This window comes from Oncorhynchus mykiss, chromosome 2 (genome assembly GCF_013265735.2).
Source record: "Oncorhynchus mykiss isolate Arlee chromosome 2, USDA_OmykA_1.1, whole genome shotgun sequence".
In the NCBI taxonomy this organism is placed as follows: domain Eukaryota; kingdom Metazoa; phylum Chordata; class Actinopteri; order Salmoniformes; family Salmonidae; genus Oncorhynchus; species Oncorhynchus mykiss.
The window spans coordinates 83,885,198-83,901,634 of NC_048566.1; the positions used below are offsets into that span (position 1 = coordinate 83,885,198).

Here is a 16,437-nt window from a genome sequence, read left to right on the forward strand (position 1 = left end):
TTTCAATGGAGTTGGAGCTGTCAGGACAGTTACTTTAACCTGCACACACATGCACATGTAGTCATGCATGCACCTACGCACGCCCACACGTAAAAGCACAAACAGTTAATGAGATTCCTCTCTCGCGCAGACTTTCTCCCTCGTTCTCCTTCTTATCTCTTCCGAGGACAGTTGTTTACTCTCCACCCTTTCTATCTGTGTCGCCCTCTGTGGTTTAACCAAATTTCTGCATTGTGTAGAAATAATGACATTGAGAGAGTTACCTGCCATTATGTAGGGTAGTTGGCAGAGTCCCAGAGGTCACTGTGCTGCCATGGCCCTCGTCACCTCCACACACACACTGACAGCCCTCACACTTAAGCACACTAGCGCTGATCGCATTTAGTCGACTGGCCGATTGTTTGGTTGATAGGCTGTTGGTCAACCAAGATTTCTTTAGTCGACCAGACACCTGTCTGATTCGCGCCTGTCTCAGTGAACTAATCCATTGTGTATGGTTATATTATGTGACGGTATTTTAATACCGGTGTATCGTAAAATACGGTATACCGGTATTTTAATACCGGTCTATACCGCCCAGCCCTACAATAGCCTAACTGTTAAATATGCCTGGCTTTAGAAATCATCCATATACAGTGCCTTCGGAAAGTATTCAGACCCCTTGACTTGTTCCATATGTTATATTACAGCCTTATTCTGAAATGGATTAAATAACATATCCTCAGCAATCTACCCATAATGACAAAGAGTAAACATGTTTTTTGAAATACTAGCAAATTGATTAAAAATAAAGATACCTTATTTACAGAAGTATTCTAACCCTTTGCTATGAGATTTGAAATTGAGCTCCGTTGCATCCTGTTTCCATTGATCATCCTTAATGTTTCTACAACTTGATTGGAGTCCATCTGTGGTAAATTCAATTGATTGCACATGATTTGGAAAGGCACACACCTGTCTATATAAGGTCCCAAAGTTGACAGTGCGTATCCGAGCAAAATCCAATCCATGAGGTTGAAGGAATTGTTCGTGGAGCGCTGAGACAGCATTGTGACGAGGCACAGATCTGAGGAAGTGTACCAAAAAATGTCTGCAGCATTGAAGGTCCCCAAGAACACAGAAATAAGATAGATCTTGCTTCTGTTGCCTGTTTGAGTGTTTGTTTAATAGCCAACTGATTCCGTGAGCACCAAGCCTCATGCAATGTAAAAATGTCGGGTAAAGCAATTTCACAGATTCAACTGTTTAGAATTTTATTATTATGATAATCAATATAGTATTAAGTAATGTCGTTATCATTAGTAGTCTTTGTATAGTAGCCTTGTATAACCACCATCGAGCTGTACGCCTGAGAGCGCATCCTGTTTAGTATTAATACAGTAACTTACTTAGGACTATATTTCAATAGGCTACCGTATCAGTCAATCAATCATTAATTCGTTAATTCCATCACACAGCATACAGGACATTAATGCTTTGAAATGCAATCAAGCATTTTAGTTTTCAATTAAATAACAAAGGGAGCTTTGAATAATTATCCTAAACAATAAATTAACTGCAATTCAAGAATTCTTGCAACTGTTTTTAGTGTGCTTTAATAAAGGCTTTTTTATCTTTTTTTGTTAGAACAGACTCTGGTACAGTTATTTAGTGTCATTTACACTGTTCCAACAGATCCCCATAAATATACATCTAACAGCAACTGTTTGGCACACACAATATTCACTCAATGCTTGCTCCTATGCCCTTTTTTTCTGGATCTCCAGTAGTCAAATGTCTTCCACAGATCTGACTTCTCCTTTCCCTCCTGAGCAACCAGTAAACATTCACCCATTTTGAGCTTCTTTTTCATGTCCTCCGCATCTATTTCGCTGTCACGTGTCATGGTGGTCATACTTTGTTATAACCAATGTATTGATGTGATTATGATAGGCTATAGGTCAGGCCCTATTTGTCACATGCATGCGATGTTTCACGTAAAGAGAGTAAGGGTTGAGAGAAAAGGGAATGTTTTTTCAAAAACAAATTAGGGATTTCGTTAACAGAACTTTTCAGTCAGAAGCGAACAAGAAACTAAATGACTGTAATGATGTTGCAGCTTCCTCATGGACATCCCAATAAACACTTCTTGTGCTGTGGTGCCTTTTCACTGCCGTAGGGAGGAGAGCGAGACCACGTTCGCCAGTCACACACTGTGATCATCTTGATTCATGTGTGTGTCTTTGTTATCTAATCAAAGTGTGCGTAAAGCATCAGACAAGCTCAGTGCATATGTAGTTAAACTGTATTTGTTTGAATAACGTTATCTGTCTATATACGGAACCATTTTGACCAATTGATTGGTCGAAAGAACAGAACAAGACTCGGTCGACCCAAGATATTTTTTGTTGTTGTCAGGGACAGCCCTAAAACACGCGCGCACACGCAAGCACGCACGCACACACACGCGTGCACACACACACACACACACGCGCGCGCGTACACACGCCTAACTCAATGGCCTGTCACTTGGTCCAGCAGTATGTCTCAATAGCCAGCACACAACCCCACTATTAGGCCATTGATTTATTACAACAGCTACTGTTCATTCAATGGCTCCCTTAGTGTTTTCATCTACACTAGTTACACATTTGGAATAAGGACCCTTTTAGGTCCCAAAGCCTTTCCTCCATTCATTCTGACGTTTCGGGGACTGTAATTGTAAGTTCCTGTCAGTTGTTCATTCCAGCCATTATGTGCAACAAAGCGTGTGATGAAAGAAGGCTGTGTGGTGACTCATCAGCTGTCTCTTTTAGGCTGCATCCCAAATTGCACCCTATTCCCAATCCCTACATAGTGCACTACTGTTGACTAGGGGCCCATATGACTCTGGTCAAAAGTAGACGGCCATACGGACACACGCTGTAGTGCACCCCTCTCTCAGCAGAGCCCCTCCACTAGCGGATGGGTATATTAAAAGGCCCAGTTATCTAATTATCTAACCCGTGGTCACAGTTGATGTCCCATGACCAAGCTCATTACAGTAGAGACCGGCCAATCACATACTCAAGTGTACACACACACACACAATAGACCCACATGTGCATGCACAAACACACACTTCACACAAACACTCACTTTCTGGTAGCCTCTCTCATACATAGCAGGCTAAAAAAACACACACTTGCACACACACAGGCAGGAACAGAGAATAAATGAAAGCACGCCACTCCACTGAAGCATAAGGCAGGAAAGATTTACGGTAACTTCAGTCTTGTGTGGGTGTGATGCTGTCCAGCAACTCTGCCATAAGTCTTCTATTGCCATAACTGCTTCCTGGTAACTTCCCTGCCAATGCCATGTTCTGTACATGTTTCCCCATGCGTCACTTATGCTTTTAGCTAAATTTGATTATTCCTTTTATGAAAAATGGCCTTGCGTTTGGCAGTCACCAGGATGTTTTTCATTTCCTGTCCTGTCTTTTGTCACATGCACTATAGTTCCTGTTTTCCAAACTTCCCAGAGAGTTCTGAGAGGGCGAGCGAGAGAGATGGAATGTTACAGCTCTGTGGCCCGGGATGTTTTGTCCGCTTCCAGCAGCTATCATCAAAGAGTTATGTAGTTCAGGGATGCAGCATTGGCCATGTGCCAGTGCGAGGGTACAGAGTTTCACCTGTTGCGTTGACAAGTGTGGGTGTACTGCCTGTCTTTGCTGACTGACCTTCGGGGTGGAGCTCTTCCAGTGTTCCATATGATTTCTGCCAGCTGGCCCTAAGGCCTCAGGACCTGGCCTTTCTTCTGTCCTCCTTCCTCTCCTCGGCTAACTGCTCTGCTCCACAGCAGGAGCAATGTTTTAGATTACATTTAGGAATTCAGCCTGCTGCAGGCCGCTGCTTAAGCACAGCCATGTCTCACTCTGTCTGTCGCTTTCTCTCTTTCTCCCTCTTAGCCTCTTTTCTTTTCCTCTTTCTGTATTGTTTCTTGTAATGCTCTATTCTAAAACTTTACTACATGTAAAGTAACTTCTCTAACAAATGATCTAACACGGAAGTCTTTAGTTTCCTAAGTTTATGTAAGCTTGTGGCAGGCTCTCTCCCCTGTTGCGAGAAGTCAGATCAGCTTAAAACATTGCTCCAGCTATGCCCCAGAAATGTTGTTGATACACATCTCCAACCCAACTCCCCCACAGGTGCAGTGTGCACTCAGTGCTGATATATAGTGCATGCTATTATATAGGGCACTCATCACCTGGGAAGGGCTGTGGAAGCTAATACTTACTAGCTAATACTTTGTGATTTTATTTTATTTCAGCTTTATTTAACCAGGTAAGCTAGTTGAGAACAAGTTCTCATTTACAACTGCGACCGGGCCAAGATAAAGCAAAGCAGTGTGACACAAACAACACCACAGAGTTAGACATGGAATAAAAAAGCGTACAGTCAATAACACAATAGAAAAAAAAGAACGTCTAAATACAGTGTGTGCAAATGGCGTGTGGAGGTAAGGCAATAAATAGGCCATAGTAGCAAAGTAATTACAATTTAGCAGATTAACACTGGAGTGATAGATGAGCAGATGATGATGTGATAGTGGTGTGCAAAAGAGCAGAAAAGTAAATTAAAACAATATGGGGATGAGGTAGGTAGGTTGGGTGGGCTATTTACAGATGGACTATGTACAGCTGCAGCGATCGGTTAGCTGCTCAGATAGCTGATGTTTAAAGTTAGTGAGGGAAACATAAGTCTCCAACTTCAGCGATTTTTGCAATTCGTTCCAGTCACTGGCAGCAGAGAACTGGAAGGAAAGGCGGCCAAAGGAGGTGTTGGCTTTGGGGATGACCATTGAGATATACCTGCTGGAGCACGTGCTACTGGTGGGTGTTGTTATCGTGACCAGTGAGCTGAGATAAGGCGGAGCTTTACCTAGCATAGACTTATAGATGACCTGGAGGTAGTGGGTCTGGCGCCGAATATGTAGCAAGGGCCAGCCGACTAGAGCATACAGGTCACAGTGGTGGGTGGTATATGGGGCTTTGGTAACAAAACGGATGGCACTGTGATAGACTGCATCCAGTTTGCTGAGTATTGGAAGCTATTTTGTAGAGGACATCGCCGAAGTCGAGGATCGGTAGAATAGTTAGTAAGTTTGGTGGCGTGAGTGAAGGAGGCTTTGTTGCGAAGTAGAAAGCCGATACTAGATTTGATTTTGGATTGGCGATGTTTAATATGAGTCTGTAAGGAGAGTTTACAGTCTAGCCAGACACCTAGGTATTTGTAGTTGTCCACATATTCTAGTTCAGAACCGTCCAGAGTAGTGATGCTGGATGGGCGGGTGGGTGCGGGCAGCGAACGGTTGAAAAGCATGCATTTGGTTTTACTAGCATTTAAGAGCAGTTTGAGGCCACGGAAGGAGTGTTGTATGGCATTGAAGCTCATTTGGAGGTTAGTTAGCACAGTGTCCAAGGAAGGGCCAGAAGTATACAGAAGGTGTCGTCTGCGTAGAGGTGGATCAGGGAATCGCCCGCAGCAAGAGCAATATCGTTGATATATACAAAGAAAAGAGTCGGCCTGAGAATTGTGGTACCCCCATAGAGACCGCTAGAGGTCCAGACAACAGGCCCTCCGATTTGACACACTGAACTCTGTCTGTGAACTAGTTGGTGAACCATGCGAGGAAGTCATTTGAGAAACCAAGGCTATTGAGTCTGCAGATAAGAATGCGGTGATTGACAGAGTCGAAGGCCTTGGCCATTCTTGGGCCTGATCCACATTAAGAAGTCTTGAAACATCTCGCTAGGTGAGTGTTGCGCAGACAGGACAGAGCTGTCAGGTAACTGAGACCTTGATCTCCAAGCACACATTTGCTTTTCACGTCACTTCCTGTTGAACGCGGAACAAGGTAGAGCTCGGTTAGTTATTTTGGAAAGTTTGTTGCTGTGAACGTCTATAGAAAAAGTTTGGTTACTAGATAGCTACCTTTTGAGTTTTGATCCTATGACTCGGGACCGCTACTATCTGTCCAGTGATCCTGCCGAATAAGGCCGGGTCTGAGAGCTGCTTGGCCTAGGTGCTAGCTAGCTGCCTAAGCAAGCCAGCGGTGTTTTCTTGAGGGCTTGAACGCAGCACTCGACAGTTAGCCATTGTGGCTGGGACCGCGGATTGTCCCGGGCTTGTGGCTGTCTAGATCCCTGCTGTTTGTTGTTGTTTCAAATAAAATGTGATTTGTCACATGTGCCTAATACAACAGATGTAGACCTTACAGTGAAATTCTTACTTACAAGCCCTTAACCAACAATGGCAGTAAAAAAAAAAGTAAGCGAATACCACCCCCCAAAAAGTGAAATTAAAAGTAACACAATAAAATAACAAGGCTATATACATGGGGTAATGAGGCAATGTGTGGGGGTACAGGTTGGTCGAGGTAATATGTACATGTAGGTAGGGGTGAAGTGACTATGCATAGATAATAAACAGTGAGTAGTGGCAGCGTAAAAAAAGGTGGTTGATGCAAATAGTCCAGGTAGCCATTTGATGTTTAGCAGTCTAATGGCTTGGGGGGTAGAAGCTGTTAAGGAGCCTTTTGGACCTAGACTTGGTGCTGCGGTACTGCTTCCCATGCGGTAGCAGAGAGAACAGTTTATGTTTAGGGTGGCTGGAGTCTTTGACAGTTTTTAGGGCCCTCCTCTGACACCACCTAGTATATAGGTCCTGGATGGCAAGAAGCTTGAACTCAGGGATGAACTAGGCCGTACACACTATCCTCTGTAGCGCCTTGCAGTCAGATGATGAGCAGTTGCTATACCAAGCAGTGATGCAACCAGGCCGAATGCTCTCGATGGTTAAGCTGTAGAACTTTTTGAGGATATGAGGACCCATGCTAAATCTTTGTGAGATGCAGAGTAGATTAATAGATCTCCGCCTGTGTGGTTCCCACCATGAAGCATGGAGGAGGAGGAGGTGTGATGGTGTTGGGGTGCTTTGCTGGTGACACTGTTTGTGATTTATTTAGAATTCAAGACACACTTAACCAGCATGGCTACCACAGCATTCTGCAGCAATACGCCATACCATCTGGTTTCCGCTTAGTGGGACTATGGTTTGTTTTTCAACAGGACAATGACCCAACACACCGCCAGGCTGTGTAAGAGCTATTTGACCAAGAATGAGAGTGATGGAGTGCTGCATCAGATGACTTGGCCTCCACAATCGCCTGACCTCAACCCAATTGAGATGGTTTGGGATGAGTTGGACCGCAGAGTGAAGGAAAAGCAACCAACAAATGCTAAGCATATGTGGTAACTCCTTCAAGACTGTTGGAAAAGCATTAAGCTGGCTGAGAGAATGCCAAAAGTGTGCCAAGCTGTCATCAAGGCAAAGGGTGGCTACTTGGAATAATCTCAAATATTTTGATTTGTTTAACACTTTTTTTGGTTACTACATGATTCCATATTGGTTATTTCATAGTTTTGATGTCTTCACTATTATTCTACAATGTAGAAAATAGTAAAAACTAAAGAAAAACCCTTGAATGAGTAGGTGTGTCCAAACCTTTGACTGGTACTGTATGTAAATTGTAAAGCCTTTTTGTCTGTAATGTCTTTTTCGTTATGTTTCGGACCCCAGTAAGACTAGCAATCGCCATTGGCGTCGACTCATGGGGATCCTAATAATCAAATCAGATGACAAAGCCCGCCTTCAGAGAGCCAGGCAAGAGGGCACACAGGCACACGCACACACACACCTCTGTTTCTTAGGGTGACTGAACACATCCCTACATTTCCCTGTCTCTACTTGTCAGTGTCTCTATCTCGTTTGTCTATGCAGTGATCAGTGTATGATAATGAAGTTGTGCACAGTCACTGTTTTGTTTGAATGAACATGAGTCAAGTGAAAATATTTCTGTAAAGAGGGTCATCTTGTATCTTATAAATCCTTTTTAGGAAGGACCAGAACCTGCTGTCCCCGGTTAACTGCTGGTACCTGTTGCTGAACCAGGTGAGGAGGGAGAGCAAGGACCACGCCACCCTCAGTGACATCTACCTGAACAACGTCATCATGCGCTTCATGCAGATCAGCGAGGACTCCACACGCCTGCTCAAGAAGGTGAGATCTGTAATGTAGTTTGTACTCTGACCTTTGACCTGGCTAGATGCGGTCACAGAGAGGTTAGAGGTCAGACGAGGTGAGATCCCAGTGATCTCACGTAAGGAAGTGCAACTGATTAGGGACAGGAGTTGTTCCTTACCACTTGTCTTTAATTGATCATGGAGCTCTCTGGTACCTCATTATGTTGGATAAATCCTGGGCTCATTCACATAGTCAGGACAAAACTGGTCCCTGCTGCTAATTATACATTTATCAATCTACAGCCTTAGATACATCAGATCTCTGAGAGCAGTCCAGTGTATGGTTGGGTGTATCATTGGATTATTATGTTTCAAGTTGTGTCTGATGACATCTTGATGGCAGCTCAGTTGCTGGGTTGTGTACAGAGGACGCCCCTCATCCCACACTGCCCTGATCATAAGCATAAACGGCCTACCTAACCCTCCCATCTGAGGTCTGACCTCATGACAGAAACCCTACTACTAATGTTGCTGCCGCCTGTTTCACTCCTGCCACAAAGAGGACAACTCCCTACCAGATTATGAGCTCTCCTATGCACCAGGAGTCACATGAACCAACCACAGCCCTGAAAATGACAAACCAGGGCCTGTTTCAATGGGGTGCTTTGTATCAAATGTTTCCTATTTCTTTCTCTTCAGCTGAGGGGTCTTTAAATCTGTCTGCTAGATCACGACTAAAAGAGAGGGATCTTTAAATCTGTCTGCTAGAGCACGACTAAAAGAGAGGGGTCTTTAAATCTGTCTGCTAGAGCACGACTAAAAGAGAGGGGTCTTTAAATCTGTCTGCTAGATCAAGACTAAACAAAAGGGGTATTTTATTTATGGTAGAAGTCATTATCGTCTCAGTGATTTAAACTGGTTGGTACAGAGGACTGGTCAACACACTAACAACACACAGACAGACCGACAGTGTTTTGTCAGATGTTTCTTTCTCCCCCCACTCAACCCACATTACTGATGTTTAAAATGATAGTCCACTAAACTCATCAATGTGTTCCCCTCCTGCAATGTAATCAAAGCAATTATACTGTATGTATACATTTTGGATATTTAAATCAAGACTATACTGTACTTCATTCTGTTAGTTGGTACCTGAGAAGCATTGATAAGAGTGAAAATATAATGTATGAGGTTTAGTTCATAGCATCCCTCATATGAAGATGTTTGCATTCAGACATTACACACAGTGCATGAGGGGAGAAATTATTATCCCTCCTTATTGCTCCACCAATTATAATTGTTGGTTGGCCTTGAACACAACAGGCAATGACTGCTTGAACACACAGGCAATGACCTGCAGTCACCAGACACCGTTAGGTCTTCAGTGTTTGTGACTGTGTGGATGCGTTTCGTGCATGTGTGTGTTTGTGTCTCCCCTCTGGCTCGTATAGTGAAGTTTGGCAGCCAGGGGCCAAACCAATCGGCATCCTCCTGGTGGGGGGGGGGGGGAGTCTGTAACAGGGGAGCAGAGACACCCCTGCCCTCTAATCAGTGAGTCCGTGTCTTTGATCTCTCCATTAACGAGAGACAAACACCGGGGGAGGCCCCCCAGTTACAACAGTTACTACAGCTCCTCTTCTTTTAACACGAGAGGACTGCTGTTTTGTCATCCTGGCATCAAAGACTAGTGTTTTTATATTTTCAAATTCCAAAGTTTTCTACCTTTTTATGTTATGAGGTGTAGGTGTATAGAACCTTAAATGAAATATCCTAACAGTTGACCATTGGCTTGTGTTCATGCTATGTTTATTTATGAATAGTACTGTGCACAAGAAAGTCACAGCTTACCTCTATTTGTCTTTGTTCGAAGGAGAAACTTCTAAATACAAGTTTTGTCACTCAGTCCATTCATGGTCGGGCAGGTCTTATCACATGTATTCTCTTTTCATTATTCATACAACTCGCTTTTTGTTTTACTTAGTCAGTCCTCTTTTATTTATGGAAGTCCCATTCTGGTGGAACTACAAGGTGAATTTCTCCCAAGGCTCGAAAGCCTCATCTGTATGGAGGGAGGAGAAAGGAAGGTATTAGTTTGTCAAGTTACTCCATTGCACACTCCTCCATTCATTCACTACAGAGGTAGGGACGAAGGGTGAGGGAAACACAAAACTGCACCAGGTACCACTAAATTGCTCTTGCCATTTGATCAAGCGCAGTGTAAAGTGTTTTAACACTTCATTAGGATTAGAGCTGGACAATTTACTGATTTACTACCTGGCTTGGTCCATAACTAGACTAACTCCAATGACTGTTTTTGTATAGTATATGAGCCAATATGATTTGTGTAGCCTCTCACTAGAGTCCCAGTGTGTTTCTTCTGCCATATGGAGCAGCCACCAGAAATTGACTCCAGGGTTATGTACTGTCCCTCTCTGGAGCCTAATTAATGTTGGAGGCAACATGAAACCCATCACCCCTGGGGGGTGCTCAGTGGATTCTTGTCTCTTCCTGTCTCACTCAGATGTGGTTAGCATCACTCATAAACAGTGCACTTAAAAGGGGAAGCCCATTTGTGTTAGTCCTTTAATAAATTATCTGTGTTGGAAAAACCCCAGTTGACATTCCCCTTTAAATAATAGAAGACCTTTAAAGGTAATCATAACATTGTGTGTATATATATATATATATATATATATATATATATATATATATATACAGTACCAGTCAAAAGTTCGGACACACCTACTTATTCAAGGGTTTTTCTTAATTTATGCTATTTTCTACATTGTAGAATAATAGTGAAGACATCAACTATGAAATAACACATATAGAATCATATAGTAACCAAAAAAAGTGTGTAAAACATCAATATATATTTTATATTTGAGATTCTTCGAAGTAGCCACCATTTGCCTTGATGACAGCTTTGCACACTCTTGGCATTCTCTCAACCAGCTTTGAGGTAGTCATCTGGAATGCATTTCAATTAACAGGTGTGCCTTGTTCAAAGTGAATTTGTGGAATATCTTTCCTTAATGCGTTCAAATTTGAGATTTTTGTTTCCAACCGCCGTGTCTTTGTGAGACGCAGAGTAGGTGAATGGATGATCTCAGCATGTGTGGTTCCCACCGTGAAGCATGGAGGAGGAGGAGGAGGAGGTGTGATGGTGTGGGGGTGCTTTGCTGGTGACACTGTCAGTGTTTTATTTAGAATTCAAGGCATGCTTAACCAGCATGGCTACCGCAGCATTCTGCAGCGATACGCCATCCCATCTGGTTTGCGCTTAGTGGGACTATCATCGTTTTTCAACAGAACAATGACCCAACACACCTCCAGGCTGTGTAAGGGCTATTTGACCAAGAAGGAGAGTGATGGAGTGCTGCATCAGAGTTGGACCGCAGAGTGAAGGAAAAGCAGCCAACAAGTGCTCAGCATATGTGGGAACTCAGACTGTTGGAAAAGCATTCCAGGTGAAGCTGGTTGAGACAATGCCAAGAGGGTGCAAAGCTGTCATCAAATGGTGTCTACTTTGAAGAATCGAAAATATATTTTGGTTTGTTTAAAACTTGTTTGGTTCCATATGTGTTATTTCAATGTTTTGATGTCTACAATATTATTCTACAATGTTGAAAATAAAGGAAAAACCCTTGATCGAGTAGGTGTGTCCAAACTTTTGACTGGTACTGTATATACACTACCGTTCAAAAGTTTGGGGTCACTTAGAAATGGCCTTGTTTTTGAAAGAAAAGCAATTTTTTTTTGTCCATTAAAATAGCATCAAATTGATCAGAAACACAGTGTAGACATTGTTAATGTTGTACATGACTATTGTATCTGGAAACGGCTGATTTTAAAGAGTAAAGAAGCAATAAAACTGGCCTTCTTTAGACTAGTTGAGTATCTGGAGCATCAGCATTTGTGGGTTCGATTACAGGCTCAAAATGGCCAGAAACAAAGTCCTTTCTTCTGAAACTCGTCAGTCAATTCTTGTTCTAAGAAATTAAGGCTTTTCCATGTGAGAAGAATGTTCTTTGTTTCTGGCCATTTTGAGCCTGTAATAGAACCCACAAATCTCCAGATACTCAACTAGTCTAAAGAAGGCCAGTTTTATTGCTTCTTTAATCAGAACAACAGTTTTCAGCTGTGCTAACATAATTGCAAAAGGGTTTTCCATTGGAACACAGGAGTGATTGTTGCTCATAATGGGCCTCTGTACACCTATCTAGATATTACATAAAAAATCTGCCGTTTCCAGCTACAATAGTTATTTACAACATTAACTATGTCTACACTTTATTTCTGATCAAGTTGATGTTATTTTAATGGACAAAAAAATGTGCTTTTCTTCCAAAAACAAGAATTTAAGTGACCCCAAACTTTTGAACTGTTGTGTGTGTATTTTTTTGTTGTTGCAGCCTGCTTCACACATTTTGAGCAACAGGAATGATCTCACCAATCCATAATTTACCTGGCCCAAACCTCAGTGTCACAACCAGCTTATAGATTCTGCTCTTCATTCTCTGTGTGTGAGAGCGCCTTAACTTCCGCTTAGGTGACTTAGCTCTATTTATACATGGCTAAGTCTATTTGTCCGGTGGCTGTCTGTGTGGTAATATGTAAGTAAAAGAGAGAACTGGCTGAGGAGGTGTAGGCCAGTGCCAGGACTGGTGTAGGCTGGACTGGGTCAGCCAGAGGAGACTGATTGATGGATTTACTTAATTACGCATGCATGCACAAACACACACACAACGGGGGCTAATCCTCTATGGTTTACGTCCACATGTCTGGACTGGACACCACCTCTTCCACCAGTCAGTCAGCAGGATTTACAGTAGAGCAGAGCTCTCTTTGTGATGGACCTGTGTTTGTTTGCGCCCTGTCTTCCTCCTTCAAACAATCATAGATGCTCTAACTAAGAGTTTCACTGTTGGTGCTCTAGCCAACTCCCCTGGTATGCTGTGTTTGTCATCCCAAACATGTATGGCATGACGACAAGAGTGTAGAGGTGTTGGCTAAAGCATATTATTCAGATATGGCGGCTAGGCTAGAGAGTCCCGACTCCAACCCATGACGTTCCATTGGAGTGTTGTTGACTGTGTCTGCAGTGGCTCACTCTAACATGGGTGTTTGTGGCAACTAGGATGTGTGCAGATCCACCTGGATCAGGGAGGTTGGTGACCTCAGCAGAGAGACTTCCTCATCGGTTACGGCGTCATGCCCATACAGGAAACCACAGTTGTGGTGGGATAGATCATGTTTCACAGCCCTCTGAGGGCTGGGAATGGCCTCCACAATGAGTTAGGGGCCAGATAATAGGGGTTGTGTGAGACTGTGTGGAAAACTGTGTGCTAATGCCCAGGTAATACATACGTTGAATGGGATAACCATGTGCCTTATCACATATTATACAACAGGTGGGTCTAATCCTGAATGCTGGTTGGTTAGAACCGCATTCCAGCCGGTGTCTATTCCGCATCTGGTCCGCACGCTGCCAGTTTGAGACCCCTGCTTTAACTCTGCATCAATCAAATAACTGTTATTTCCCCGTAGGGAGAATCTCAGAAATATTCATTGTGGGCGCATGTCTGATGGCAGATTTAATTAATTAATTTGAGATCTCTCTCACGCCATGCAGACAGACGGCTCTATGGGCAACTCTCTCTTTTTGATGACCTCATTACCAGGTCTCAGTGCTCTACTCTATTCCCAACTCTGTATACTTGTTTGTTCCATGTGACAATGTATAAATATGTGACTGTACTGCAAAGATGATAGATGTCTCGCATTGAACACGTTCTTTCTCTCTTTTTCAGAGTAAGGAGATAACGTTTCAGCTTCAGGAAGACTTGATGAAGGTCCTCAACGAGCTTTACACTGTAAGTTTGAATGTGTCATTTAATTGACTGTTTCCTGACTTACTATATCACCACAGTTCGATCAAGGAGCCAGATCTCTGACAGGATGTAAATCTGAAGCATCCGTGTAGAACTTCTTCTCACCACCAATTATGTCCAGTGGCGGGAAGTGGGAGAAGATGGAGCTAGATGAAACATGGCTGACATTCTGCAACGTTTTCTGTTCCCAAATCTAGAATCTGTTACGAACAGAGTGGACTAAGTTTTTTGTTGACTTGACCATTTCTCGTTTCTCAAAACTGCATTGTTTAAAAGGAATGAAAGGGCGAATTGAGTTATTGCACAAGTGCACTTCACAGATTTGGCGTTCCCTAACGGAAATAAAGTGCATCCGGAAAGTATTCAGACCCCTTCCCTTTTTCCATATTTTGTTACGTTACAGCCTTATTTTAAAATATATATATTTTTTAAATCCCTCATCGATATACACACAATACCCCATAATGACAAAGCAAAAACTGTTTTTTCGATTTTTTTTGCTAATGTATTAAAAATAAAAAACATCCCTTATTTACGTAAGTATTCAGACACCTTGCTATGAGACCTGAAATTGAGCTCTGGGGAAGTGTACCAAAAAATGTCTGCAGCATTGAAGGTCCCCAAGAACACAGTGGCCTCCATCAATCATAAATGGAAGATATTTGGAACCACCGAGACTCTTCCTAGAGTTGAACGCACCGGCCAAACTGCACAATTGAGGGAAAAGGGCCTTGGTCAGGGAGGTGACCAAGAACCCGATGGTCACTTTGACAGAGCTCCAGAGTTCCTCTGTGGAAATGGGAAGGACAACTATCTCTGCAGCACTCCACCAATCAGGCCTTTATGGTAGAGTAGCCAGATGGAAGCCACTCCTCAGTAAAAGCACCTCAGACTGGGGTGAAGGTCCACCTTCCAACAGGACAACGACCCTAAGCACACAGCCATTCAACGCAGGAGTGTCTGCGGAACAAGTTTCTGAATGTCCTCGAGAGGCCCGGCCTTGAACCCGATCGAACACCCCTGGAGAGGCCTGAAAATAGCTGTGCAGCGACGCTCCCCATCCAAACTGACATTAGCTTGAGAGGATCTGAAGAGAAGAATGAGAGAAACTCCCCAAATACAGGTGTGCCAAGCTTGTAGTACCCAAGTAAACTCGAGGTTGTAATCGTTGTCAAAGGTGCTTCAACAAAGTACTGAGTAAAAGGGTCTGAATACTTTTTTTTTAATTATAATATATTTTACCCCCTTTTCTCCCCAATTTCGTGGTATCTAATTGTTAGTAATTACTATCTTGTCTCATCACTACAACTCCCATACGGGCTCGGGAGAGATGAAGGTTGAAAGTCATGCGTCCTCCGATACACAACCCAACCAATCTGCACTGCTTCTTAACACAGCGCACCAGCGCACTTAAGCCAGCCGCACCAATGTGTCGGAGGAAACAGCGTGCACCTGGCTACCTTGGCTAGCGCGCACTGCGCCCCGCCCGCCACAGGAGTCGCTGGTTCGCGATGAGACAAGGATATCCCTACTGGTCAAACCCTCCCTAACCAGGACGACGCTAGACCAATTGTGCGTCGCCCCACGGACCTCCCGGTCGCGGCCGGCTGCGACAGAGCCTGGGCACGAACCCCCCTGTTAAAAGTCTTGCTATTGTTACTTTACTGTTGCTCTTTAAATACTTGTTACTTTTATTCCTTTTTCTTATCTTATTTTTTTTAACTGCATTGTTGGTTAGGGGCTCGTAAGTAAGCATTTCACTGTAAGGTCTACACATGTTATATTCGGCACATGTGACTAATAACATTTGATTTGATGCTTAATTTGCTCCCATTTGTTAACAACACCGGTGGTGTATCTTGGGTATCACTGTAATCAGGTCACATGTTAGGAACAACTCTCAGCCTTAAATCTTGAGTAGGGCACTAAGAAAGGGCTCCCAGACCAGTGTCTACCTGGTCATGCCTTAAAGTAGCTGCAGGCTTCTATGTTGATCTGCTTTCCCTGCCATCTGTGGAGGATAGGCTGGTCCCAGAACAGTTTGTGCGGTCTTGCCTACGCCTATGGTCATTGTCACAAACGTTTCTGACCTTGGGGGAAGGCAGGGCGCTTAAACGACTGATCAATATTTAATTCAGCAGCATTATTGCTGCTTTCAGGCCTGTTATAGGGGCAGCAGAGATTCAAGTCCCCCAAGTGGCCATTGTTACCCTAATGACATGCTAATACGTCCAGGTAGAAGGGTATGATGCTTATGGCTTGTGTGGTCTACATGGCCTTGGCATCTTCCCTCTAGTATAACCTACTCACATATATTGTATGACGCGTAGTTTATGTACATACTATCTGCTTCATTAGATTTTCTAACCTTCTGATGTTGATTCTGTTAGAAGAATAGTTTGACCAATGGCTAGAGAGCAGTTGGGATCTTTCAGTGACCAGAAACTAAGCCAAACACTGACCAGAAACTAAGCCAAACACTGACCAGAAACTAAACCA

At 43.3% G+C, this 16,437-nt stretch overlaps 1 protein-coding gene across 5 annotated transcripts in view; it reads left to right on the forward strand.

Moving 5' to 3' along the window:
• The window catches only part of LOC110497968 (SLIT-ROBO Rho GTPase-activating protein 1), a 156,243-nt gene that overhangs the window by 61,615 nt on the left and 78,191 nt on the right, over window positions 1-16,437 (forward strand). For all 5 annotated transcript variants that reach the window (XM_036957189.1, XM_036957190.1, XM_036957193.1 and 2 more), the window contains exons 3-4: window positions 7,919-8,081; window positions 13,858-13,920. In XM_036957189.1, coding sequence (XP_036813084.1) covers window positions 7,919-8,081; window positions 13,858-13,920 — 226 coding nt within the window. The remainder of the gene's footprint in view (window positions 1-7,918; window positions 8,082-13,857; window positions 13,921-16,437) is intronic.